This window comes from Candoia aspera, chromosome 13 (assembly GCF_035149785.1).
Source record: "Candoia aspera isolate rCanAsp1 chromosome 13, rCanAsp1.hap2, whole genome shotgun sequence".
Classification (NCBI taxonomy): Eukaryota; Metazoa; Chordata; class Lepidosauria; order Squamata; family Boidae; genus Candoia; species Candoia aspera.
Window position 1 is genome coordinate 16,831,252 of NC_086165.1, and position 27,873 is coordinate 16,859,124.

The 27,873-nt window shown below is 41.0% G+C and overlaps 1 protein-coding gene across 5 annotated transcripts; it reads left to right on the forward strand.

Moving 5' to 3' along the window:
- CLPX (caseinolytic mitochondrial matrix peptidase chaperone subunit X) lies at nucleotides 1-27,088 on the forward strand. Of its 5 annotated transcripts, XM_063314436.1 has the most exons (15): nucleotides 3-189; nucleotides 1,361-1,387; nucleotides 4,677-4,837; nucleotides 6,071-6,185; nucleotides 12,236-12,390; nucleotides 13,252-13,411; nucleotides 14,825-14,866; nucleotides 16,346-16,522; nucleotides 17,528-17,692; nucleotides 17,954-18,042; nucleotides 20,150-20,314; nucleotides 22,923-23,222; nucleotides 23,650-23,742; nucleotides 24,530-24,636; nucleotides 25,524-27,088. In XM_063314436.1, exons 1-15 carry the CDS (start codon nucleotides 120-122, stop codon nucleotides 25,612-25,614), a joined length of 1,917 nt encoding a protein of 638 aa, XP_063170506.1. In that variant the 5' UTR covers nucleotides 3-119; the 3' UTR covers nucleotides 25,615-27,088. The 5 variants fall into 5 exon arrangements, with proteins under 5 accessions (XP_063170510.1, XP_063170506.1, XP_063170508.1 ...); XM_063314438.1 differs by lacking the exon at nucleotides 14,825-14,866; XM_063314437.1 differs by lacking the exon at nucleotides 1,361-1,387.
- Nucleotides 27,089-27,873: the final 785 nt, after the last annotated feature.

Here is a 27,873-nt window from a genome sequence, read left to right on the forward strand (position 1 = left end):
TGACGCCACACGGGTCGTCGAGCGCTGGCGAGGCGGCTGGGTCGGCGAGTAGGCCGAGCGGCGGAGGGCGTTTCTTCGACGTGGGGCTCTCTCCCGGCCGGAGGGAGCGGAGCGCGGCCATGGCCGCTTGTGGCACCTGCGCCGCGGCCGCGCGGCTCCTCAGCTCGTCGCTGCCGTCGGCGTGCAGAGGTAACCGCCCGGCGGCCGCCCCCCCTCCGCCGCGGTCCCCCCTCAGCAGGCAGCCTCGTCCACAGCAGGGCCCGGCCGCGTCCCTCCAGGCCGTACCCCCCCCGCCCCGGGCACGCTTGCTGCATCTCAGAGGTTGGGACTACAACACCCATCACTCCCAGGTGGGGAAGGCGGCCCTAATCTGCGCCCATGCCTTGGGGTGGCAGGAGGGGCTCCCGAGTCGGGTCGCCTCGGGGTGGGCTCCAGCCCCCGAGGGAGGCCCCGCAGCCTGTTGGTTGGAAGCACCTGTTTGCCTGGGGGGAGCCCTCAGAGGGGTGCCTTGCGCGTGCATGCACAGCTTTGGGTCTGCCCGCTGCCGGGACGCTCGACCCAAAGGGCGGGGTCGCTGCGATCCCAGCACAGTCCCTCTCTTCTTTCCTGGCTCCCGAACTTGCAACTTCTGTTTACTTACTGGTTGTGTTTGCCCTTGGACCGCCAAAAAAGTGTTGGTGGTTATTGGTTTGTTTATTAAATTTCTATGGCCGCCCCATTCTCAAATGCATGACGGTGTGTGGTTAACAATCAAAAATACAATAAAAACAATAAGCTAAAACTATGGTCCATCTGATATGGTCCAACTACGTTCAGGGCGGGGGCGCACTAGGCCAATGAAGCTCCAACCTGTGCATTTCCCCGGGTAGCAAGGCCAGTAGACTTCCACTGTGGTAAATAGGTTTAGGTTTGAATTTTCCTGGGTGGAAATTAAACCCCGTTAACTTGCAATTCCATAGACATGCCTAGGTTTGCACAGTACGGTTTCTGAGAGACCCCTTCTCTCTCGTTTTTGTTCGTAGTATTCTGTTTTGCTAGCTCTGTGCTTAATTTTGTTGAGATCTTCCTTGCTTATTGCAGCTGTTGACTGTTTTGTTATCATAAAACTGATAAATGTACTCTAGATGGCTGTTAACTCTATGATAAGACTCTTTAGTGGCTTTAAACACATAAAGCTACATATTACCTGACTGGCAATTACTTTCAGATTTGGAAAAATAGCTAAACAAAATTAAAAGGAAGGTCACTCATCAACCAAGCACAGTTTTAGTTGGTTGATAGCCTCATAGAGTTTTTTTTAATGATGCCATAAATATTCTGTTTATTTGTGTATTTTCTCCTCTCAACTTTATTCTGACAGGACAGTTCTATGCATATCTACCCAGAAGTAAGTCCCATCGTTTCCACTGGACTTAGTCCTGGATAAGTATATACCAGTTGCCCCTTAATAATGTTTATGTCTTAAATAGTCTTGCCAGAATACTACATGTGGAGGAGAGGAGAACTTTGTAATATTGCTTCAGGTTGATCAGGGTTCGTGCTTAGTGCAAAGAAATGTCCAGTCTGTATCCTGAGCTTTGATTCCTCATGAACTGTTGTGTAAGCTGTTTGCTCTGTTGTGCTGATTGAAGATTATTCTAGGATCTAGTGTTGGGTCATTGCTTGTCAGACATTGCTTGACCATTGCTGTGATCTGGGTGAAATGAAAATATTTTGCTTGGCCTGGAATATCTCCAAAGATTTTTTTTTTTAATATTTTGAAGAAAAATTCTGCTTGTGTATGCTTTAGTTACCCAATCTGTAAAGAGTTGTGTGTATTCCTACTTTCAGTCTTGAATAATCCTCTAACCTTATGCAGGTATTCAGCCTGTACATCATGAAAATGTAGAGGAAAAAGTGGGAATGTAGAATTCTCATTATAGCAAGGCACAGAAACTCTTTATTATTTATTTATTACATTTTTGCCACCGCCCATCTCCCCCCAAAGTGGGGACTCTGGGCAGTTTACAAAAAGTTGCCTTTGCCAAAAGTTGTCATCCTTCCAGCTGAACAAGGTTTAGTGACTGGAATTGATCTCACTCTCCCTTAAGCCAAGTCTTCTCTTTGGCAAGTCTTCATAATTTCTATATGGAAAAAAATGGCCTGGTCCACATTTCACACAAATCCATAATTTGATTTGGCTTGATATTGTCTGAGCTTGATGTATTTAGTCAGCCATTGTGGCTTATTCAATTAAAAGAGCAACTTACTACAACATGAAATATTCTATCCCAAAGTATTCTGTCTTGAATTATTGCCCTGATTAGTTAACTCCTGATTTCTACTGCACCAAAGCTGAAAGTAAACACTGTTTTCTATCACTATCCCTCAATCTTTTATTCTACCTTTATGTACTTATAAACATTGTTCTCAGGTTCCCTACCTGTGTTTTGCTGCCACATTCCAGTGGGCCAAGAATTAACCTTGTTCTGGTTTGAAAAAATATATATATTCAATCGTGCCTGATTCTTGGAGTCTGCCTGGACAAGTCCCCTGCAGTTTTCTTGGCAAGTTTTTTTCAGAAGTGGTTTGCCATTGCCTGCTTCCTAGGGCTGAGAAGGTGTGACTGGCCTAAGGTCACCCAGCTGGCTTTGTGGTCTAAGGCAGGATTAGAACTCGCAGTCTCCCAATTTCTAGCCTGATGCCTTAACGACTACACCAAACTGGCTTTTGAATATATGATTATCTGATGTTATAATTATACACCAGTATAGTATTATTAGATATATTATAATTGTACACTTGAAATATTCAAATACAGGTATTACTCATTACACTAAAAATGGTAAAAGTGTGAGAAGTTACAAACTTACCACTCTGTGTAACCAAGTGGCTATGCTTTTTGCTAAACAAACTTAATTTCTTAAAAAAAGGTGGAAGGTGAACATTTTTGAAAAATAGAAGTTGAAATGTCCAAAGCAGTATCTTTTTGTGAATTGCAGATGTTGGCCAAGTTCAGTTCTAGTACTCTTCCTTTATATTCCAAGCACAGTTGGATATGTACTAGTACTCCAGAATTCAGAACTGTTGGTTGTTAAGTTTGGAGAATACAGTAGGCATGATCTATCCTTGTACAGATGTCACTGCAAGGCTTGATTTGTGGTGAGCCAAAGTAGCAAATTGAGTCAGAACAAAGGAAGAATGTTGTATAATGACATTCTGTGGTTTGGCACTAACCATGATCTGAATTACAGGGAGTCCTCGACTTACGACCATTCATTCAGTGCCCTTTCAAGGTTACAACGGTGCTGAATGAATGGTGGTAACAACTGGTCCTTGGAGTTACGGCCATCCCAGTACCCCAGTGGCCATGTGATTGTGATCTGCCACGCACCCTCCTTGACCCATGTGGCACATCTCGTGCACCCCTGCACATCCTCCCCGACCCACACGGTGCCTCTCACACACACCTGCACACCCTCTCCGGCCTGCGTACCACCTCTTGCACACTGCCACGCACCCCTACACACCCCTCCCTGACCTGTGCCGTGCCTCTTGTGAACTACTGTGCACCTTTGTACACCTTCTCTGACCCACCCCCATGCACCCCCTCACTTCCACCCCCACCCAGCTGCAACCACTTACCTGCCTGCGGGCCTGGGACTTGCAGCTTCCTGCCAGCTTCCCCATTGATGCACCCCCACTGACGTTGTGGGAAGCCGGCTGGAAGTTGCTTCACCTAATGGCCATTGGATTCAGTTAATGATGGCAACTGGCACTGCAGGGATTGCTATTGCTAAGCGATGCGGTCACCTTTTACGACCGCATCGCTTAGCAATGGAAATTCCGGTCCCGATTGTTGTAAGTCGAGGACTACCTGTAATAGCTACCTTCATGCAGACAAACAGGCTTCTGAAATTAATTAATGCAAAGGGGAACGAGCCAGGCTCCTGATTTGTGTTTGCTAGAAAGGGTCAAAAGACATAAACAGAGCACCATTCAAGAGGAAAACAGAAATGTAGCTTATTATTCTGCAGAGACAGCCATTGTGTTATTCTGGGTTATCCTGAAACTCAAATAATCTGAATGCTAATGTTATACAATTCCAGTTACCAGGCTATGATTGAGGTAAATAAATTCTGTCAGAATTCTGCTAGGCAAAAATTTTTCAATATCCTTGATGTTTCACTGTTGTCCATTTGACAAGGCCAAGGTTACACTCCTTTGCATTTTGTTCTTTGTAATTTTTTTGAAGTATGTATGCTGCTGCTCTTGTTATGATAAATCACTTTGGGCATGTTTGTAATCTTAAAATTTTCCAAAATAAAATATTCTTTTACAAGATATATGTTACAGGGAAATAATGATTGGGGCTTAATATATCACAGATGCCATTCCTCAGGACCGATTCCACTGTGGAAATACCCCTCATAGTCTGTTGTATAAACTGGTCTGAATTTTAAGCATAGTTACACTCTAGTCCTAAAAAGAATATTTCATATTGGAGAGGAAAGTCAGTGAGCAAGAATTTACTGCATGGATTCAGTAGGAGGCGAAGAATCACTTAGTACAGCTTAATGGAATAAGATTCAGTGACTTCGTTAGTTGAAGATTCAACAAGTCATCTTCGGGGAGTCAGGGGGTAAGTTACTGAAAATGTACACAGAATAATCAGAAGTCTTTTGTTTCTTTTACAGGAATTACATGCGGCCGTACCTGCTTCCCTGTTTTAGGAATAATTGGGATTTGTGAAACTCAGTCTCTAAGAACTATTCCTTTTAGAACTTTTTCTGAAACACCAGCATACTTTGCTTCTAAAGATGGTGCAAGCAAAGATGGTTCAGGAGATGGCAGTAAGGTATATACCTTTTGTGCTTCAAAAAACACCCCCCCCCCACTCCACATGTCCATTACTGAGGGGGTTTTAATTGCTTTAAAAATAGTTTTGCGACCATGAAACTTTAAAAAACATACTAAAGGTAAGAAATGTACATGTTTTGAGTGATATCTTGAATTCATGTCATCTCCTTTCTAACTGAGTATCTTTCATTGATGTGGAGAGACAGGAACCAGGTCAGAGGCCATAAACTAAGTCACTGATAAAGAAATTTAATTGTGACTTGGACTGCAGTTGTCTGAATTGAAGCAATATGTTTATGCATGCTGTGGCAGAGGACTTTTGATCTTAGAAAGCTAAGTAAATGAAAAACTAAACACAGACAAATTACTTTAAACCCAACTTGCTGTCTGTGTTTTTAGAAGTACAAATCATGATTTGGAGTCTAAATTATGTTTGAGTACTGGATGTAATGCTTAAGTTGAACCACAGATGTTCATGTTTAGCAACTGGTGCCTTTTAAAATTCAACATAGGTACTTTTCTGATTAAAATGCTTGGTATGTTTTGCATGGAGATTACCTTTGGTTTACCAATATGGCTGGCTTGCAGAGGAAGCAACAGTATCAGACATCTGCTACAGTTGGTACCCTGAACATGAGCTTTCTGCCAATGATGGGAGTTTCCTGACCCCGTTTCACTTTGCTGTCAGTTGCTGTGTACTGAAAAATAAAATGGGGAAGTGTTCTCCACTTGTCCTGTGCCCTCCTTTTGACAGCTTGGGGACTGACTTGAGGAGGAAGCAAACGAGTAGCATTAACAGTAGGAAAATGAAGGAGATCCCCTAAAGATTTATTGTTTAAAAAACTCTGAATTTTAAACTCAGCTATGTTTACAGAACATGAATTGTTGAATTTCTTGCAGGCTTAGGATTTTTTTTTCTTTGTCCATTTTAATCAGAAATATCTTCAAGTGAATGATTACAGTTAAACTTTCACTGAGCATGCCAGTTTCAGTGACATGTGTGGGGGTATCTGCTTCACTGTGAACATTTGGCTGTCCTGTTTGGATTTCAAATAACACAACACACGGTTTGGGTGAGAAAGGGAGGGCAAGGTTACAAGCAGAGATCCCAACCCTTTGTGGGGAGGGGAGGGGAGGGGAACCACTGATCTCAAAGTAGCAAAAGCTAATTATAAATCTATAATCTGACTCTCAAGATCCTGTTTTTTAATTTAATTTAATTTTTTATTAGAAAGCCGTTGGAGAAGGCAGTAAAAAGTCAAGCTCCGGAAACTCTGGCAAAGGTGGAAGCCAGCTGCGATGCCCAAAGTGCGGTGATTTATGCACACATGTGGAGACTTTTGTCTGTAAGTTCTAGAAGACGTGTGTTCTGACTTTCAGCATGTCTGTAAAAATTACATTATTTGCTCAATTGGCTGCTCTTAAATCAGTTCTTCCTGAATTTAGATCACTTTGCGAGTGCGTTTAGGTATTGATTCTTGAATGCTTTAGAAGTGAGTATCCCAGAACTTAACACCCGGGGTTTGGAATAACAACCACAAACAACACAGCTTCGCATTACTGTTTACATACAAACCATGTCCTTGTGCTGTTTTGAGCAAATGAAGTAGATAAGAAAGGAAATTCCTGTTTTATTTGCTGATTCAGCCAGGTTCTAATCAAAGAGCTTAATGGTGGATAAACAGTAAAGCTTATTTCTCAGCTTAATACTCACCAGCCATCTGATCACCACTTAAAGTTGTTAGTGCAACCCGCATTGGGAGTCCTGATGTTGGATAGTTTTAATAATATGCTTGAATATTGATCTCTTAAATCATTTTTTTCTTTCTTGCCAACTTTAGAGTGATCTTGTTCTGTATGCTGCATTTTGTGTGACACATTGTGCGTTGGTAGAGTTGTGTTTATTAGCCCTAATTGCTGGTGTCTTTGCATTAATTGATACATGGACAGTTTTACTCCACCCAAGGGGTGGGGCATGTATCACATGCCCCAGAATTGTGCCTTATCACTGCAAATGCTTACTCACTACCCATTCTTTCAACAAGGCCAGAAAACGATCTTTATGTGATTTCTTTTGCTAAAGTCCTCTAAGAGGCTAATAAGGCATATTAAAAATAATGTTAAAGCATACCAGATTTTGTTAAAAGCATGTCATAAATATTACTACTAATCCAAGCAGCAAAAAAAGAAAATGTGCTAATCACAGCCACCTAAATGGCTTGGGTAGAAGGCTATCATGGCCTCCTATCAAGAAGCAAATAAGAAATTTTTAGGTAAGAGCTTTGTAGCTGAATGCAATCTCCTTGGTCCAGATCTGCAGTAACCAAAGCTCCACACCAGTAGTTGGGGGCTAACAGGGAAAAGCAGGGTTTGGGGATTAGCTAGTTTCATGCAGCATTTTGGTGTAATACAGAGTTTCCAGCAGAGATCTGTGACCAGAGACCTTTGTTTTCACCAGTCCCTTTTGGAATAAGGGCTTGGGGCATTCTAGGACAAGCTGGAATTGGCACCTGTGTGGCTGGAACTTAGTCTTTGTGTATTATTAGAAGTTTGTGAAATTGACTCCATGAAGGCAAAAGTGAGAGGCTTATTTTGTTGCTGTTTTGTTGTGATTCTGTGCAGCATTAATTGCTGGGTTTTGCTCTTCCAGAGTTTTTCTGTATCTTACCAGTTTTATTGTTCCCTGTGTAGTCTTAAAATCATATAACTGCTAAAGGGATGTTGAAGATCATCTAATCCAATCCTCTGCAGTCTGCAAGAAAACCAATTAAACCATCCTCAAGAGACAGCTGTATAGCCTCTTCCTGAAAACCTCCAGAAATGGAGAACCCACAACTTCTGTAGGTGGAGTGTTCCCCTGTTGTTCAAAACTGTCAGGAAGTTTTCCCTTATATTTAAGCAAAATCTAGATAGCTGTCATTTATTATGTTCAGCTTTTGTAAGAGAAAAGTGAGAATATCAAAAAAGAGAAAAATATATAAAGAAGTGACTTCCAACCTTCATCACAAGTATAAACAAATTTAGTGACTCTTCACCCCCTCTAAGGTTACAAACATTTATCTTTTCATCCCATATCCCATCTCTTACCTATAAACAAATCCATAAAACATCTTTTCAGTCCTGGTGTCAGCAGAAAGTCCATAAAGGGTTGCCAGAAGTAACAACATACCTTGTTTTAACCTTGATCAAATAAACCAACTTTATATTCCTTCCTTCTAACAGTCTTAATCTTTGGTTCATTCAAATATTGTCATAGGGTTTGATTTCTCTTCATTTCTTCTTTGTCCCATCACACAGAGTTCTTCAAGGCTTTAACAAGCCTCTTTTATAAATCCAATAGGAAAAAATTATCCAGGTCACTATCTTGATTTGTCATTTGTATTTTCCTTTTAAATTTTAAAACTTCAGGCAGATCCAGTGAAACATCCTTTTCTAAGTCATTCTCTTGGCCTGTCAGTTGTAAATCCTCTTTCAATACCACTCTATCTTGTCAGATAGAATTTGTTCTACATTTGTCATTTCTTCAATAATATCTTAGAAGCAGAGATCAGTATTGACATTGTTGATGTTGTGACTACTATTTTCTGACTCCATTCTTCAAAAGTCTCCTTCAGTATTTGTATTGTTATAACGTTTTGCAACATTTTACAGGCTTGTAAATCTTTACCTAAAAACTTTAGTCCCCCCTGGTTTTTGAAATCATGAAATTGCTTATTTTTGTTATGTCTTGTAAAAAACCAAAGCAGAATCTGTTTCCCTTGAGAAGCTGTTTGTTCTTTAGAATTAATTCCAAAACCTTATTGTAAAAGTTTCAATATTGCAATTTTATCTGGATCCTTAGTCTGTTTATAACTTTCTAAGATCAAAATCTCGTTTAGCTTTATGCTGTTTAAATTCTTAAGCCTATGATGAATTTTTTCTTTCATTCAGGATTAAAAGCAGACTCACCTGGTATTTTCAAACCTGTCAATCTGAGTGTCTCTAATAGCTTAAAAGTAGTTAATGAGCAATTTCAGAAAGCGATTAGAAAGTGAGGTTTGCGAAGCTAGTGTCCTTTAAAAGTCTCTGCTGCGGTTGCAAGCAAGATGGCTGATCCCATCATCTCCCAGAGCTCAAACCCACAGAAAACTGCTGTCCTGTGGTCTCACGATGAGCAGCTATCTGGAGCACATGTGGGTGACCTCCCATCCTCCCTTTATCTGATGAGATTCCAAGGAACTGGTCTACTCACCAGCGCCTTGGTCTTTGCTGTGGTTGTCGGCTCCGCTTTCTCAGAGCTCCCCCAGAAGTCATCAGTACAGTATGCTGATGATGCCCAATTATGCATTTCAATACCAAGCTGCCCAAGCAATGCTACTGATGCCTCTTCCAAGGATCTAGAGGCTGTAAGGGTCTGGATGAGGAAGAACAGATGTTGGCTCAATCCTAGCAAGACCAAACAGTTCCCTAACTCTGAAAATCTTCCACCTTTAGTCCTTGATGGGATAACACTTCCCCATTCAGCTGTGGTGTGCAATGGGGTGGGGGGGAGGCTTCAGACTTACTGCTCCTGCTCAAAGAGGAAGTGGCAGCTGTCACCAGGAAGGTCTTTGCACAGATTCATCTTGTGTGCCAGGTGTGCTTGTTCCCAGATCAGGAGGCCCTTCAGATAGTCCCTTGTGCTCTAATCACCTGTAGGAAGCCATGGAGATGACCTTGGAGAAGGCATCCAGAAGCGATTAGGACAACAACAGGTGCAGAAGAAGTGTGGGTTAAGCATGGGGGTGGGTGGGGGTGTCCAGGAATGAGAAAGAGACTCAGACTGGCTCCCTCTTGACTCCTTGGGGCATGAGAAGGAAGGAAGAGAAAACACAGGCATACTTACAAGATGCTGTTGCTGTAGCCTATCTCAGTAAAGTGCGTACAGTTCTAGTCATCCTGTGGGATCGATTCCCTCATCTGTCTATCCCATAGGGCTGAGATCATTTCACCTGTGGGCTACTGCAGCGTGTCCTACAGTCCTTGAAAACTAGTAGGAAGCTACAGCTCGTCCACAGTGCAGCAAAACGAGCAGCAGTGGGCACCGCTGCTCTGCAAACTGCACTGGTTGCCAGTTGCTTCTGGTGGACTTCATGGTATTGGTTAACACCTGTCAGGCCCTTCTTAAGTTCTAAGTACTAATATACTGCAATACAGGCTGCACTTTTGATTTTATGCATAAATGGTAATTACCCTGTCTAACTAATTTTTGACAGGGATTGCAATTCTTTTGCTTAGTTGAGAATTTTTATCGGACACGTATTTTTTATTTGTACTGGTCTATGACTGTAACTAGGGACGCGGTGGCGCTGCGGGTTAAACCGCTGAGCTGTCGATCGGAAGGTTGGCGGTTCGAAACCGCGCGGCGGGGTGAGCTCCCGTTGCTCGTCCCAGCTTCTGCACACCAAGCAGTTCGAAAACATGCAAATGTGAGTAGATTAATTGGTACCGCTTCGGCGGGAAGGTAACGGCGTTCCGTGAGTCATGCTGGCCACATGACCCGGAAGTGTCTATGACAACGCCGGCTCCAAGGCTTAGAAACGGAGATGAGCACCGCCCCCTAGAGTCGGACACGACTGGACTTTACGTCAAGGGAAACCTTTACCTTTACTATGACTGTAACTAAAGTTAAAAAATATGGTTATCTGAGGGACTGCCTGTCTCTGATGGTTTTGGTCCGTCCTGTATAATTGGGCAGAGTCGGTGTGCTCCACATCCCTTCGATTAAACAGTGTCGACTGATGGGACTTAGGAGGTGCATCTTTTCGGTCACAGCAGCTGCACTCTAGAACAGCATCCCTCCAGAGATTCATATGGCTCTCATCTGATGATGCTCAAGAAATCTCTGAAAACCTAGCTGTTTCCCCTGGTCTTTGGTTGGGCGTTGATCCCTTATAGGACTTCATTTGTTCAAGGGATTGTTTTTTCTGATGTACATTGTTTTTTATTGCTTTACTGTTTGTTTATTACAGTGTGCCACACAGAGTTGGACAGCCTTCTAAATACATTTAATTTAATTTTTTTTAATTAATTTAATTTTTTAAAAACCCAAAAAGTAATTTTTGAAAGGGTTGTTCCATAAAAATGATGCAAGACATTGAGAGTGTTGAGAAAAGGCCGGTTGTTAGGTTTACAGTAAGATTTGTGTCCTGTGGGAGTGCCTTTTGCCCCAGAAAGTACCTTCAGCATAAATTCTGGTGTGGAGGCACACAAAAAGGCGAGTGTGCAATTTCTTCTTGGAAGAGAGAAATCAATAGCTATCTGCTTACTAAATCATTAGATTCTTGGATAAAGTTGTTTCATTTGCTCAAGAGATAGTCCAATGTGCTACGGCCCTGGAACCCAGGTTAGATCAAACCATATCACCCTTTTTAGATCCCTGTCTAGAACTGTGGGTATATTTACTACTATAGTAATACAAGTGAAGGAATATTTTCTTCCTGCATTGAGAATACAACATATGCAAATAAGATAGTAGATTTAGAATAGTTAATCGGAGTGATATATTTATTTAAAAACTTCCCACCTATAGTTTCTTTCATACTGCATAGATAAGAGTAAAACCTGACACCGATCTTGTGTTTTTTATTTTATTTCATTTCACTTCACTATTTTCTATCCCACCTTTATTATTTTTATAAATAACTCAGGGTGGCAAACATACCTAATACTTCTTCCTCCTCCTGTTTTCCCTCACTCACAACAACCCTGTGAGGTGAGTTGGGCTGAGAAAGAGTGACTGGCCCAAGGTCACCCAGCTGGCTTTCATGCCTAAGGCAGGACTAGAACTCTCCTACCATGCATGATTGGCTCTTGGGCTAAGAGAGAGGAACTGGCCCAAGGTCCCCCAGCTGGCTTTCATGACTCAGGCAGAACTAGAACTCACAGTCTCCTGGTTTCCAGCCCGTTGCCTTATTCACTGAGATTTGTATGGAGAAAAGGGAGATATTATAACTTGATGAAACATTTTAATATCTACAATCACTAAGTTAGTAGACTAAATCTACTAACTAATTAAGATTATGCTGTTCTTTCATTTTTCAAAGATAATTTTGAGTTTTGAAGACTGCAAATGATATGGCCAGCTATATGATGACACAGAAAATTTCAGTCCTGTTGAGAGGGGCATTTAAAGGAGACGGTGCCCCTTATTTTGGCCCTTATTTTAGTTTTAAAGGGGGGGCTCATACTACCAAAAACCAGTGTTTCTGGCACCAAAAGTGGGTCACCTGCAGGGGAAGGCCTACGCCCCTCCCTCCACCCATTGTAACTCGTTATTAACTCGTTTTACAAGTACTGTCTTTCAAACTGGCTGTTTAACTACTGGGTTGGTAAACCTGTTGTTGCCATGCAGGTTCTGATTCTGTTGTTTTTGCAGCTTCCACCCGCTTTGTGAAATGTGAAAAATGCCACCACTTCTTCGTTGTGTTGTCAGAAGCCGATTCTAAGAAGACCATCCTCAAAGAGCCAGAGACAGCCGCTGAAGCTGTAAAATTGGCCTTCCAACAGAAGCCGCCACCTCCGCCCAAGAAGGTACAGTCGACTAACCTTAGTTGAGGGGACTTCACCTCTTTCGTGTCGTAGGCTTTTTTAATTTTAATGGAACAGCTAAATTACCAAGGTCTGTAGCTATCCATCACCATTAGTTGGGCCCTTAATCTCCCATCTCATGTGAAATCACAAATCTGTCCTTTCCCCTAGATTAATTGTGTGATTCTTCACGTCCATCCAAAGGTTTGTCGCAGTTCCTCACTTTTTCCAAGGCCACTGGTTACATTCTCAGGGTCCTTTTAAAGTACTGGCGCCATCCCACATTTTCTCACTTTTTCCAAGAATTACACTTAAAGAAGAAGGAAAGCTACAATCACGCCTCTTAGTTTCCATAAAACCTTAGCTTTCATAGTTTTATAGGTCCCCACACCTTTCCTGAAATATTTTAAGCTCTATATCTCAACCTTGGGAACTTTAATATCTGTGGGCATCAACTCCCAGAATTCTCCAGCCAGTCATGCTGGCTGGAGAATTCTGGGAGTTGAAGTCCACATTTCTTAAAGTTCCCAAGGTTGAGAAACACTGCTCTGTATGGTTGGCAACCTTTAGAAAAAGAGTCTTTGATGCAGTTTGCATCTGAAAGCCTCCATCACTTTTCTAAAACTCTGCATTGTCAACTCCCAGAAGCAAACTGCTGCATGGTGGAGACAGGGAATCTTAAAAGCCCACAGTCTAAAAGCAGTTGGGGAGACTCTTGAATCTTAACAGAAGCTGAGCAGTACATGCAGTCACAAGGCCTTAGCAATAAGGTCTCCCACCCCCCTTTGATCCTGAGTTTTTATTGCTTATTTGTACTAATGAAGCACCTTCTGATGTTGAGGATCTGTTGGCTGTTTCTGCCAGATTTATAACTACCTCGACAAGTATGTTGTTGGTCAGTGTTTTGCAAAGAAGGTCCTTTCGGTTGCTGTATACAATCACTATAAGAGAATCTACAACAACATCCCTGCCAATCTGAGGCAACAAGCTGAAGTTGAAAAGCAAGCTTCTCTAACTCCAAGAGGTTGGTATAGCATTTTTTGTTGCATTTGGGGACAGTTTGACACAATCATTCCTACTGTTGTCCTTGTGCAAATGACTGCTAAAAAGTTCAGATTATGTTGGTGTTAACAACTTACTTACACAAGCGACAGATAATTGGTACTCATCTTTTTTTTTTTTTGAAATTTTTGCAACTTGGCCCTTAATAATGCTTGTTTGTGAAAACAGTTGTCCCCCTGTTCAGTCCTAAGACTTCCTCAATAACTTGTGAGTAGAAAAACATATCAGAAAAATAAGGCAGTCCCTGCCAAAAGATTATAATCTAAAAGATGTGGCAGAAAAGAAAATGAGGGGAGAAGTTTTTTAAAAAATCGAATCAAAATACACATTCTCGAGGTAAAGACATATTTCTTCAAATGGCTGGATAGAATGAGAGCAATTCAGTCTTTTGCTATCTTCCTCTGTTGCAATTTTTCTTTTCCATTATTTTAAAATCTTTCAAAAGCTGCTTTAAATATGTATACCGCTTCTATATTCTCTGCATTTTCAACACATAGGCTCTTACAGCTGGAATTCTTTCAGGTGTTTGGGAATAAATTCACATAAAAATTTATGGGTACAGAATGTTGAATAGGATACTATTTCCTTACTGGACAAGCAGTTCAGATGTCTTTGATTCTGCTATAAGCAGTAACAAAAAGTGTATACAGCCAAAGGCAACACACTATTTTCAGTGTGGCACACGTACTATTATTAGCAAATCAAAAGAAGAGAGAGAGACTAATACAAATGTTCTTTCCAGCCACAAGGAAGGACAAAAAACAGTGTTACCATTTTTATAATGCATGGAGTTGTTGCAGCATGGGAGTGGATGACTGTATTACTGGAGGGTCAGTGTGGATAAATCAAAGCATCTGATTTCCTGTGGTAACAATGCTAATATTAAAAAGGTATTAGGGATTTGTTACAGTACAGAAGTGGAACTGCTAAGTTCTTTACACTCCAATATGATGCGTGGTGTTATCTGATATCACTATACAATAATACTTCCCGTTTTTATGCCACATTGCAGACTGCAATCTTGGGAGGAAATCCTGTTGAATTCAGCAGAGTTTTCATCTGGGTAGACACTTATTACACAGAAAAGTGCTGCAGAATTTGCTTTTCTTACTCCTTTGCAAAACTGTAGTTGCTTGTATTAGCAAGTCTTCAACGTCACTATAAGCTGCATTGCAAAATTATAAATATTTCACTGGTGTGTGTGTGTGCGTGTGTACGTGTGTGGGCGTGTGCATGTCTTTTCCTTGCTGTCAGTGAAATCCATTGCTCCATTAACTTGTATTCAGAAGAGGGCAAGAGGTGAAGAAAATGTAGTGCTTTTTAATATATCGCTATTCTGTCTCCATCATATTACTATTTTCATCCTGTCTCTTAGAATTAGAAATAAGAAGACGGGAGGATGAGTACAGATTTACAAGTAAGTGGTCTCTCCTCATGGCCTCCTCTGCAATATCTTTTTTTTCCCCCCTCTGATTTTAACTCTGAGTAGCATTTGAACTGAAGCTTTCAAGAACATTAAAACTCCATCCTGTGTTCATTCTACAACCAGATACTTGGGCCTCGTTTTCACTGTGAGGGTGAATTTGCGTCTCTACCTTGCCACTTTTAAGTAGCAGGTAAAAGGGGACTGATGTGAAGAATGCTTCCTCAGGATTCATATATACAAGGAGATTAGATTATTTACTTAATTGCTTAGTTTCTGTGTATAAAGAAACACTTGTTGGCTAGAGAAGCATTTAATTGTGAACCTTTACCTGCAGACTGCCGTGGTACTATTGAGACACAGGTTAGCCGCTCCAGTGATGATTTGAGCTCTGTTTTTTAGAAGGTTCTCTGTGTGTATCAGGATTTGGCCTCTTTACCCCACTGTAGTAAAAGCTTACTTGGAATAAATAAATAAATACATAGTAAATACTAAGGGGAGTGAAGACAAAGAGTTCCTCCGGTTTACATCTGATACTAACAGTGGCTAAAATCTGTAAGAATTGTATTTATTTCTATGCAGGCTATGGAATGTATTTTCCTCCTGTTGCTGTTTTCTTATTTTACATTAAAGATGCCCAACCTAGAGTGGGAGAACATTCCAAGGAGTTGTGATGAATGAATGGAAGGGCATGAAGTTCTAAATTAACCTTTTTAAAAAAAAAGATGTAATATTGCATTTGTACGGTTGCCATACATAGGTACAGAAGTGTGGCTTTATAAATATAGACAAAAGAAAATGAGGTATCTGTAGAAGAAAAGCCTTTTTTTCCCTTAATCGGCATACATAAAAAGGGGGATTATTTTTGGTAATACCAAGCTGTTCTGGGGTCATTGGTTTAATTATCTGACTTTTTAAAATGTGCCCCTTAACTTTACCGTGAAAGATGTATGTCATCTGAAGAGAAACCAGGGATGTGTTTCAATTACCTGCAGAATAAATGTTTCAATATAGTTTGTAATATATAGAAGTAATTTTTGTGGAAATGGAAAATCCTTATTCAATTTAAATAGAATATCAATCGAAGCGAATAGAATAGAATGTAAATAAATAGAATATCCTTGTGCTGCTTACCCTAAACCATTTGTTAAAACCTAAATCCAAATGTTGTTTGTTTGTCTGTGAGTTAACGTGCTGTGCAAGTGCAGCTGTTGTGTTTATAAACCGTGGTTAATAGCTTAGTGTTGTGTGTGAACTGCACTGTTACCTCTAAATCAACCAGTCAAGGTTAAAGCAATCCAGGGCTTAATGAGGTGTGTTAACCAAGCCACTGTGCTGCAAGACTGTCTTCTAATGCCGTTCTCTCTGATACCTTTCAGGCAGGTGGAAGAATGCTTGGAATTGCAAATGTGCACACTGTGCAGACTATCAAGTGAATTTGTTTCTCAGTCAGGGATTGCTTGTGTATTTCAGAACTTCTCCAGATTGCTGGTATTAGTCCCCACGGCAATGCTTTAGGGGCATCCATGCAGCAGCAGGTGAATCAACAGATGCCTCAGGAAAAACGAGGAGGTGAAGTATTAGATTCTGCCCATGATGATATCAAGCTCGAAAAAAGCAATATTTTGCTGCTTGGACCAACCGGCTCAGGTGTGTAAGTTCTGTTGCACTTTATGTAAAATATAGAAAGTATAAAGCATATTTAGTTGAAAGCACATAAAGCCAATAAAGTTTGAATGAACTGGCAGAAAGGAACAGCATCTGTCCTGTAGCCTGAGTGGGTCATCTGGCCCTTAAGCAACTCAACTGGCCTTGTTGATACTTGGGAGCAGATTGATTGATTCATTCATTCATTCTTACATACATACGTACATACGCTCTCTGAAACTTCATGCATCCATATTGTCCCTTAAAGTCCCTCAGCTGCTGGGCACCCTCCCTCCCCAGTCACAAGAAAGGATTGGAAAGTTTCAGTCCACTTAACCTATAATGATATTAACCCATGCAGACACTATGCCCCTCCTGGAGGCGTAAAAAATAAATACCTTCAAACTGAATAAAATTCCTCTTTAGCAAAAATACAGAAAGAAAGGTTATTTCTGCTGCCTGAAGAATAGTCCTGTGCCGCTTAGTACTATGATGTTACATTCCTGTGCAGTCTGCCTCTTGAATAATAGCCCCCTCTGCCTTCCTGTGTTTCTGTGCCTGTAAATCATACCATCTCCTTTAAAGCTTTCATTCTAAACACATCTTGTTCCAGGAACCCAATTAGAATTTGCTCTTCTAAAAGCTGATTTGGATTTAATACAGAGAGCCCATAAACCTTGTAAGCTTGTCATGGCTGGCTAGCGTGGGAGGAAGCATTCTTCCTGACACCCAAAATGGTTGTGATAACTAAAAGCTCAAGAACTTTGATGTGAGGCATACTGCTACATATCCTACTCTGTGTGTATCACTTATAACTCCCTGTAAATTTTTAAAAAGTTGGTTTGTGCTGGTACCAGAATGTTTTAATACGTCTATTTTTTTTTCAGTTAGAACAGCCCCACCCCCTAGCTGGTAATCATTTTCCATGGGAAAATAAAATGCATTTAAAAAGTCAATTCTGTGATTTGCACTAACAGACTTTTTTCTTTTTCTTTTTTTAAATAATAGGTAAAACTCTGCTCGCCCAGACTTTGGCTAAGTGCCTGGATGTCCCTTTTGCAATCTGTGATTGCACTACCTTGACTCAAGCTGGTTATGTCGGTGAAGATATTGAGTCTGTCATTGCAAAACTTCTGCAGGATGCCAATTACAACGTAGAAAAGGCCCAACAAGGTAAAAACTTTTTCCATGCTCTTCCCTAAAAGCATAGCTAAGGGTTGCTCCTTATAACTTTGCTATTATTAAAGCAGATTGATAATGGGTTTTTCATTGCATTTGTCTTCCCCTTTTTATATCAAGCGTATGTCCCAGGGAACATTTTTCTCCCCTTGTCCCTGCCACCCTAGGAAAAAAATGGGGTTTACTGTGTGCCAATTGTACTTTTGTGATCCAAAAGCTCCTCTCTTTCATTATAGTAAATAATCTAATTTGCAGGCATTGTTTTCCTGGATGAAGTGGATAAGATTGGCAGCGTCCCAGGCATCCACCAGTTACGGGATGTGGGAGGAGAGGGCGTTCAGCAAGTAAGTATGGAGAGCTTTTGCTTCTCACAGTGGAGTTATTCCCAGTAATTATCAGACTCGGGTGCTGATTGAGAGAAGAGCCATTTTTATTTCCCTGGGAGGCGCAAGGCCGAGGAGAAGTTACTTTCCAAGCTATCTGTAAAGTTTTCTCTTCTTACACTTTCGTGGGGCTGAACACCACGAGATGCAAATCTTGCACTGATGCTGCTTGTGGCAGTCCCTCGCTCCCCTTCTTAACAGCGCCTGCAGCAGCATTCTTCCAGGCTTCCCACTCTGAAGAGATTGCCCCCTTGCACTGGGTCGTCTTCCATCTCTTCTGCCCCAAGAGGCCTCAGCTGGGACTCTGTTCCTCACTGACTCAGCTCCCTGCAGTCCCCAGGGACCCTTTCACTTAGGAGTCACCGTAATATTGCTGCTTTGGGCTCCTCGGTTTCTTTTTTTGCCGGCTTGCTGGCTTGCTAGCTTGGTTGGTTGATTTCTGTAGCCATCTGCTCGGCACATGTCTCAGGCTAGTGTGCATCATTAATAAACAGCAATAAATCCATGTGTAGTAAACAAATAATGGTTTCCAGTTTGCTTCCGGGTGCAATTCAAGGTGCTGGTTGTCACCTATAAAGCCCTACTTGGCAAAGAGCCAGATTATCTGCCCGGCCGATTCGATCTGGCAGGGTTGGCGCACTCTGGGTTCCTTCAGTTAAACAATGCCCTCTGTTGGAACCCTGGAAGCGCACATTCTCTGTAGCACCGCCTGCCCTCTGGAATGAAGTTCCCCTGAAGATTTGGATGGCCCCCACCCTGCTGGTGTTTCGAAGGGCCTCTAAGAGGCAACTCTTCATCCAGGCCTTTGGTGAGGGTGATTGTGTGGGTCTGTTTTTTTTTTTTTTTTTGCTCCTGTCCAGTTTTGGCCATCTTTGCCATCTTTTTATTTTTTGTTCATTGTTGTATTGTTTTATTGGATTTTTTTAATGTGTTTTTTTTTTACACACAAAAACATAAAGTGCAAAGAAAAATTCATCCAATGGGTTCATACCACTCCCTAAGCCAGTGACAAATATCTTGCTGGGCGGCAGGGTGTCTCTTTGTTAGCTTACAATCTTGAGTGACAAAGTTGTTGCAGAACCGCTCTGAAGTTATGGGCAAAGTTTGTTGAACTCTGAGCTGGAAATTAGTTTTTTGATCAGTGCAGTCCTTGCCCAAAGGGAGGATAAGCATTAGAAGCCTTGCCATTCTTACTGCAGATTGGATCAAAATTTGAGGCAAGAAAGTTTCCAGGGCCTGCCCCCACTGTGCCATATGCAGACATTTAGACCGTGGTGGCGGGAGTGTCTATTTTGAAGTAGGTCTCCCAGAAAACGGGAGGTTGCAGAAATCTTGGCCTCAACAATTAAATCAGCTCAGAAAATGACCTGCATTCTTTCTGATTTTTTTTAATATAATTCACAGTGAACTAGGGAAGGCTTACTGATTAATAATCCTATCATGAATCTGAAAGTAATTCCTGTTGATAATCATCACTGGAAGTTAATTTCCATTTAGATAGATAGATAGATAGATAGATAGATAGATAGATAGATAGATAGATAGATTAAAAAAATTACTACCCCCCTACAGCTGCCTTGCTTTAGAAGAGTCTCAAAAATAATGCAGAGGTGGAGGTGTGAAGGACAGCCAAAACGATCAGGAGATGGAGGAAAGGCTGTAAAATCCCCCCACCCCCTGGGTGCATATAGCGGTTACTTGTCATGATGGCTATAGGTGACATCTGCTCTCTGATTTGTGGAATCCTTGGTCCTCTCTGAGCTTGATTGTTTGTTTGCAGTTGTTTCATTACCCAACTAGATAACATTAGTGCGAGTCAGTGTGGGGCTCCCTGTTTATATAGGAGAAAACCACACCCCCACCAAACCAGCAGGACAAGCTACTGTATATAAACCGGGAGCCAACCCCACACTCACTCGCACTGATGATGTTACCTTGTCGGGCAATGAAACGTCTGCAAGCCAACACCCAAGCTCAGAGAGCACCATGCATTCTCTTCTATTGGAACTCTCTGATCTGTGTTTTTAGGAATGAATGTGTTGCTTATGCCTCTGCTGTTTTTACATAGGGGTTGTTAAAATTACTGGAAGGTACCATTGTGAACGTTCCAGAAAAGAATTCCCGCAAGTTACGTGGTGAGACAGTGCAGGTTGATACAACCAACATCCTATTCGTAGCTTCTGGTGCTTTTAATGGTCTGGATAGAATCATCAGTCGGCGGAAAAATGAAAAGGTAAAGAAATGCAAAACTGAAGTACTTTGGCCACATCATGAGAAGACAGGACAGCCTGGAGAAGATGCTGATGCTGGGGAGAGTGGAGGGCAAAAGGAAGAGGGGCCGACCAAGGGCAAGATGGATGGATGATATTCTAGAGGTGACGGACTCGTCCCTGGGGGAGCTGGGGGTGTTGACGACCGACAGGAAGTTCTGGCGTGGGCTGGTCCATGAAGTCACAAAGAGTCGGAAGCGACTAAACAAATAAACAACAACAAAGAAATGTGTTTAGATTGCACCTTTTAGCTGTATAAAGAGTTGTACTTGGTGTGACCTATTCGGGAAAACAGCAAAGTCACTGTTCTGTGAAAGATACTCACCCTATTGTATGTGGTTGCATATGGTTACTGGCAGGTATACCTTCCAGAGGTCACCCATTAAAAGTCAGAGGTGTCATTCAGTTTAGCTCACTTGAGAGAAGAAGGGCGTGTGTGAAGATTTTGGAGTTCCTCTTATGCTAGAAGGCTAGGTAGCCTAAGAGAGGGGCAAGTGGCTGATCGCTGAAAACAAACAGGCAATTTGAATTTAGTGACAGATAATAATTTTGTATTAGAAGCACTTAACGTAACCACTTCCGTGTATACTTAATTGTTCTGTTTCTTTTTATGATAAATTTGAAGGACTTGTAACTTTGTGACCGTTGTAGGAGGAGAGCCGTGTTAGTCTATGATAGCAAAAAATCAGAAGGGTCTGGCGGTGCCTTTTCTGACTAACAAATTTTATTAAAAAGCAGAAGCTTTTGTGAGCTGCACCTCACTCCACCAGATGCATGGAGTGGCTGGATTTCCCTTCCTCTCCCCCCACCCCGCCCTTTTCTCATCCCAGTTTAAATCCTCGTCAGTCTAGCACTGCCAGACCCTTCTGATTTTTTGTAACCATGTGTTCGTTCATCAGAGTTCTAGGAGTTAGCCTTTACTTACATGAAGCCTTTTTGAAGTGGTATTTAGTTGTTACTTAGATAGCTGTTAGGGACGCGGTGGCGCTGTGGGTTAAACCGCTGAGCTGCCGATCGGAAGGTCGGCAGTTCAAATCTGCGTGACGGGGTGAGCTCCCGTTGCTAGTCCCAGCTCCTGCTCACCTAGCAGTTCGAAAAGATGCAAATGTGAGTAGATCAATAGGTACCGCTTCGGCGGGAAGGTAACGGCGTTCCGTGTAGTCATGCCGGCCACATGACCCGGAAGTGTCTACGGACAACGCCGGCTCTAAGGCTTAGAAACGGAGATGAGCACCGCCCCCTAGAGTCGGACTCGACTGGACTTTACGTCAAGGGAAACCTTTACCTTTACCTTTACCTAGATAGCTGTTAATGACTCTGATTGCTGTAATGGCTTCTTTTGTAACAACACAGGTTGTTTATCATATTAGATATCTGCAGATGCTACTTTACTTTTGAAAGATCAGCCAGGGGGTCGGAAACTAATGGGAGGAAAACGAATGCATCTGGTGCACTTTTATAATAGCCAGAATAACTGATGTGCTGAGATTGAAAGGGTACCTACTCTTTATCAATAATAGAGTAGTTTGAAGTCTTGAACAAGTACCTTATTGCTGGGAGACTCAACTGGAGGACTGCTTAGAAATGTTAGACTGCACATACTTACGTGTGTTTATTTTCCCCTTTCTTCCTATTAAGTCAACTGGCCAAACTGTGAATAATAATCAAGTATTCAAGGCATTATTTATGTCTTCTTTTGATTATTATGCAAGCCGTGTGCTTTTTGTAGTTTTCCTTTTGTCTTTCTCTTTTTACATATTGAGACGTAGTGATGATGAAACTCTGAAATACTGTTACTTTGATTAGTTTACTCAATAGTTTATATTGATACTTTACACCTCTTCGGGTTAACCACTTTGAGTTTTCCATGGAAAATGGATGTAAATGTTAAAATGAAGAGCTCCTAACTGTAAAGATACTGAAAATACTTTAAAAATTAGATCGTTACATGTTTGTGGGTCAGTACATGCAGAAAGATAAGCTTAAGAGTATGATAGAATGTATTAAAATGTTGGAAGAATTCCAGAGGGCAAAACAAGTGCTGCTCTTTTTGTGCATTTTTACCAAAACTGTCCTTAAGTAGTTTATTCAAGTATATATAAAGTAATTAGTTTATTCTAGGGGTGTGTGTGTGTATACGTAATATAAAAGGCCTATGCATTAAATAATAAATGAGTGAAAGAAGAGGGATGACAATACAGTAAAACTTTAGTTTTACAAACCAGCTAGAGGAAAGGATTGTGCATTAAATCTGAATTATCTGCTGTATCCAAATTTACCAATTATATAAAATGTACAAACATCCAGCCTAATTTACAAAGCAAGGGATTTTATGGTTCACCAAAGCAGTCTGACTTCAGACTCTGTGTGTTGCGTTCAAAGTCTACTGAATGAGGTGCCATAAAATTGAGGTTTTCCTATATTCCTTCAGTTTTGGAAAGAACCCTTAACTAAATGCTGATTCCTACCATGTGTACTTGTCTCTGTATAATCCCCTGCTGTGCATTTTCATCCACAAAATGAAATGTCAACTTGGTTTTGTTGTTAAATGCAGAACGTTTTGTCTTGCAGTATCTTGGCTTTGGCGCATCATCAAATCTAGGGAAAGGCAGAAGAGCCGCTGCAGCCGCCGACCTGGCTAATCTGGGTGGCGAGTCCGATTCTGAGCAAGAAATGGAAGAGAAAGATCGCTTGCTTCGACATGTGGAAGCACGAGATCTGATCGAATTTGGCATGATCCCTGAATTTGTAGGACGCTTACCAGTAGTAGTTCCCCTGCACAGCCTGGATGAGAAGACTCTCGTGCGGATTCTTACGGAGCCCCGGAATGCAGTGATTCCCCAATACCAGGCATTATTCAGCATGGACAAGGTTTGACTTCCGTTTCACCTCTTGACACCTCTCGGGGTGTTTTCTTGTGACAGCGTGTTATTTCCTGTAGACCAAACTTGGGTATGCTAAAACAGTGAATTGATTTTAAGTGTTGTTGCCATACTGTTTTGACAGATGCAAAAACAAAACAAATCTAAACATGATTTAGGTTTATCTGTAAGTCTGCTGCTGTTATTTTCTGTTGATTCTGACTGTCCGTGAACTGAGAGACATCATTTTTCCAGGACTGCCTGTCAGTATCTGCTTCTTTGAATTCTTGTAAGCTTGTGCTTGTATCATGAGAGACGGTATCTATCTGTTTTGCCTTTAAGTCCATTACACTTCTCTAAACATAATTCTCATAGGAAAAATATCAAGTATTGGAAAATGCAGTGTTGTAAAGTGTCTATAATCTTATCTGTTACAGTGTGAATTAAATGTCACGGAGGATGCTTTAAAGGCAATAGCGAGACTGGCTCTAGACCGCAAGACGGGGGCTAGAGGCCTTCGATCTATAATGGTAAGAGTATGGCTTTTCCCAATTGCTGCTTAATCACCTAGAGTGCAGCCATTAATTCTCCACATAATAAATTTAATTGGCTGTGTTCAGTCCAGACTTTCGCACCCTCCCCCTTTCTGTATGTAAGGGAGTATGTCTGTGTATAAAATCTCTGAATGTAATTGGTGTATCGGAGAAGGGACCAAACTGAAAAGTTCCTTCTTGATAGGAGACAATCCCATGGTAATGTGATTTCTCAAATTCTTCTTTGTGAATTTAAATATATCTGTAATATGAAGAGAGTCCATATTTGGCTATCACGGTAGGCAAAATGATGTCAAAATCTGGTTTATGAAAAACATATTGATGCCTGCATCACCTCAATGAACAGTGGTGTAGGCAACTGCTACCTTCTTGTATTCATCCTTTCCATTTGAGGAGGGATGTCTGCCATGGGTCAGATATGCTTGTCTTTTGGTCTGTGCCTTCTTTTCTGATTTCCAAAACCTTTCTCCTTCTAATAGCTGTCTCACTTTGCCTTGTGGTAACAGCACTGATTTTCGGTTATAAGGATTAGAAGGAAATGGTTTTACTCATAAAACTGGGGAGCACCATTTTGGTAAGGCTCCTTGGCAAGTGCACACCTTCTGTCAATCACAGGCATGACAGACGAACTTTTGAGATTTTGTTCAGACACAGAAGCAGGCCAGACAACTGCCTTTTGTTTGGTAGCTGTTAAAACAGGAATTGTGTAGAATGATTTAGGGAAAAAAAAATCTGAACTGTTCTATTCAACCCTCAACTTTAGGAAAAGTTACTGCTGGAACCAATGTTTGAAGTACCGAACTCTGACATAGTATGTGTGGAGGTTAACAAAGATGTTGTGGAAGGGAAAAAAGAACCAGGATATGTCAGGTAATGTTGAGTTTCAAATGTTAGATTGGGTTGGTTGCCAACTTAGACAAAACACTTTTCTCAAGATCTTTCCAGGCAATTTTCCAGGTAAGTGCTTACTCTGTAATTAAGTCTGAAGTTGCTAATGGCAGTTTAGATTAACTATTGAGCATTTACTTCAGAATCTCTATTTGGAGACTCATTAAATATACAGAACTGAGCTGGGCATTCTCTATCAATGGCTGATATCCTATAAAGAAAAAAAATTGTAGCTTGGTGTGATAGGCTTGAATCTTTGTCTGTATAAAACATAAAAACAGCAGAAAATGTACAGTATTTCTTTTTGTGGAGAATAGTTTTATCCCTCTGTAGCTGGGTTGACGTATTTGCTTCTCTGTGACGTGGGAGCTGAAGAGCAGCTAGTGCATTTGGAAAGAATCTAATTGGCCACTGAAAGAAGGAGATGTTGCACAAATAGATCTTTATCTCTCACATTGTAGGGATCCTGTGCTCTTGCAGAACTTGCCGAGGTTTAGCTTCCAGGCAGCATGGTTAATTGGGAAGGACACTGAGTGTTGAAATCCAATAGCATCATGAAGACTACAGGTTCCCTCCCTTCTAAACTTCCCCCCCACCCCAGAAATTGTAGCAATGTATTATAAAATAAAAAGGCTTCAAAGATCACAGAAGATTATATTTGTATCCTTTATATTTAATGCTGAGGTTATCTAATATTCTGTTGGGCACAAAAAGCACTTTGTATGAGCTTAAACACCTCTTTCTTTCTAGGCTCAATACTGGCAAGTTTGCATTTCAGTATTCATAATAGTCCAGCTTTCTTTTCCTTTCTGATACAGATCTCTGTTGTTTATTTCAGACATTTGACCTTACTTCCATTTTAATTATAGGACTCCAACTAAAGATTCCTCTGAGGAAGAATACGACTCGGGAGTAGAAGAAGAAAGCTGGGCCCGTCAAGCAGATGCCGCAAACAATTAAACAGTCAGAATGTTGTGCAGCAAAAGCACTCAGTGTGTCTGTCTTTGTTTGAGACCATACCTGGCTCTGCAACCTAGTGCTAAAATTGGATTTCTCCTGAATAGGACACATGGTTGAAAACTTTGACTTCTCTAATGGGAAATCAGATCATGAGTTTCTGTAACATAACACTGATCTGTTCAGTGGACACTTGGACTAAAAATGATATAATGTTCAGAAATTGAATTGTATATTACGTTTTCTTCAATTAAAAAACACACACACAAAGATATGCTTTTTAAAATTGCTGAAGAGGGATGATTACATAATGTACATTTTCCCCTTTAATTCCCACTCCTCCCTAAGTTCCTCTGCAACTGGAAACTTTGAACCAATGTTCAAGCGCTCTTGACATGTGTAATCTTAGGCAGCCTGCAGTGTTCCCTAAACCTAAGATTAAGTGACTTCAGCAATTCCCTACTGAGGTTAAAGAATACGTTCATTAACAGGTATAGCTGCTGCCAACAAACAAAACATTGATGTCTGGTTTGTGAACCATCATGAAAAGATTTGGATGGTCATTGGGCAAATAAATTATAAAGTCACATTTTATAAGAACCCAGTTACTTTCACTCAATCACTCAATCCTAGGTTAAAATGCAGTGCTGATATCAGAAGTATTTAGGTAATTTTACAGCAAGGAAACTGCAAAACTGGGCAGGGGAAGCTATTTCATGTATGAATCTTGGTTTGAAGATCATTCAGTATGGGTTAACAGCTCTCATGTTTTAAATGCAGTGGGAGCTGGAGTTACTTGTTACATTTATTATGGAAGCCATCACTAAAAATGGGATATCCAAGCTTCAGAGGCTGTATTTTTGTCCACAAACTCCATAGTAGTTATTGACAAGCACCCAGACTGCTCTAGAGTAAACAGACTGTACACTGTGGCCATATTTTAGAGCATTGCATCCCATTTTCCTAAAAACATAATGCAATGCATTAAATAATTACATGTAATACCAAAGGGTTTTTTTAATATTATTTAAATATATATGCCATTTAGAAAAAAAAATGAGATATAAGAACAGGTGAACAAATGAGGTGCTGCACCTCTTGTGAGTAGAATAAAGGTTAAAGGAACAGCCCATAGACTATTTAAAAATTTATGCCAATTTTTTAAATATTGTACATTAATTGAACATATTAAAAGCATCACGCATCAATTTTTTGGTGCCAGATATTTTTCCCAGCCTACCTTCTTATACCATGAAGAGACAAAACAACGTAACACAATTGTATATTTTTCATGTCAATAGGCACTGTTTGCACAAAATCCTTATTTAAATTATAAGCTTAGATAGATACAGCATCCTGTTACTTTTAAATCTTTTGTTTTCCAGTTAACTTGATGCTTTAGTATTTGTAAAAACACAGAAAAAGGACCGCTAATGTTCTTGATTCATTTCTGAAAATTAAAATCTGTACCTACAAATTTGATGTCTTTCCTCTGTGTTGAGATGTGAATCTTGTACGGAATTATACCTCTGTTTAAGCATGTAATTAAACGGGTTATTATTTTAACCAGTTGGTTAAAACGGGAATTTCCATCGATTTCACAACTAGTAATGATTGGTGGTTATGGAATATCTTAAATGACTTCAGGTTCCTCACCCTGTCTGAAGCTATCAAATAGTCATCAGATTGTATGAGTCTGGAAGAACTGACTTTCAATGCTTTGCAGGTTTTGTTATGCACGGTTCCTCGCCTTTTAGTGTGAAGTTGTGAAAGAGGAAATACCGTTGGCTCACAGGATTGCCAGCCTGTGTCTGTTGCTTTCTCTCCATAAATTTCTGACCACATCTCCTGCCTGGGCTAATGTACAATAGCAGAAAAGAGAGGGTTCTATTACAAAGGATATTGTAAAAGACGCTGTCTAGTTTGTGTAGGTTTCCAATTGGGGCATATGACTTTATATATCGGCAGGATACTGGAGTGACCAGCAGTGTTGTAATCGTGCAGGACAATGAATCGTTGCCCTAAAGCGGTGTGGTTGGGGGATTCTGGGAGCTGAAGTCCACCCATCTTAAACGTCGCTAAGGTTAAGAAACAGTGCCCTAAAGATACAGTACTTGGTGAATTTCAGGCACACCCAGCAGTGCCGTGCCTTTATGTTGCCTGCCATGGGACAACTCTGCCCCTGCTCTGCCACCTTACCCTGCAATACATATTTGTGTAAGTGTTCACTATATCTGCGTATTCGTTGTGATAAATCCAACG

Coding starts and splice junctions, on each gene's coding strand:
- CLPX (XM_063314436.1), top strand. CDS start 120: ATGGCCGCTTGTGGCACCTGCGCCGCGGCCGCGCGGCTCCTCAGCTCG. Junction 13,412..14,824: donor AGCTTCTCTAACTCCAAGAG/GTTGGTATAGCA, acceptor CCTGTCTCTTAG/AATTAGAAATAAGAAGACGG. Junction 24,637..25,523: donor AAAGAACCAGGATATGTCAG/GTAATGTTGAGT, acceptor TTTTAATTATAG/GACTCCAACTAAAGATTCCT.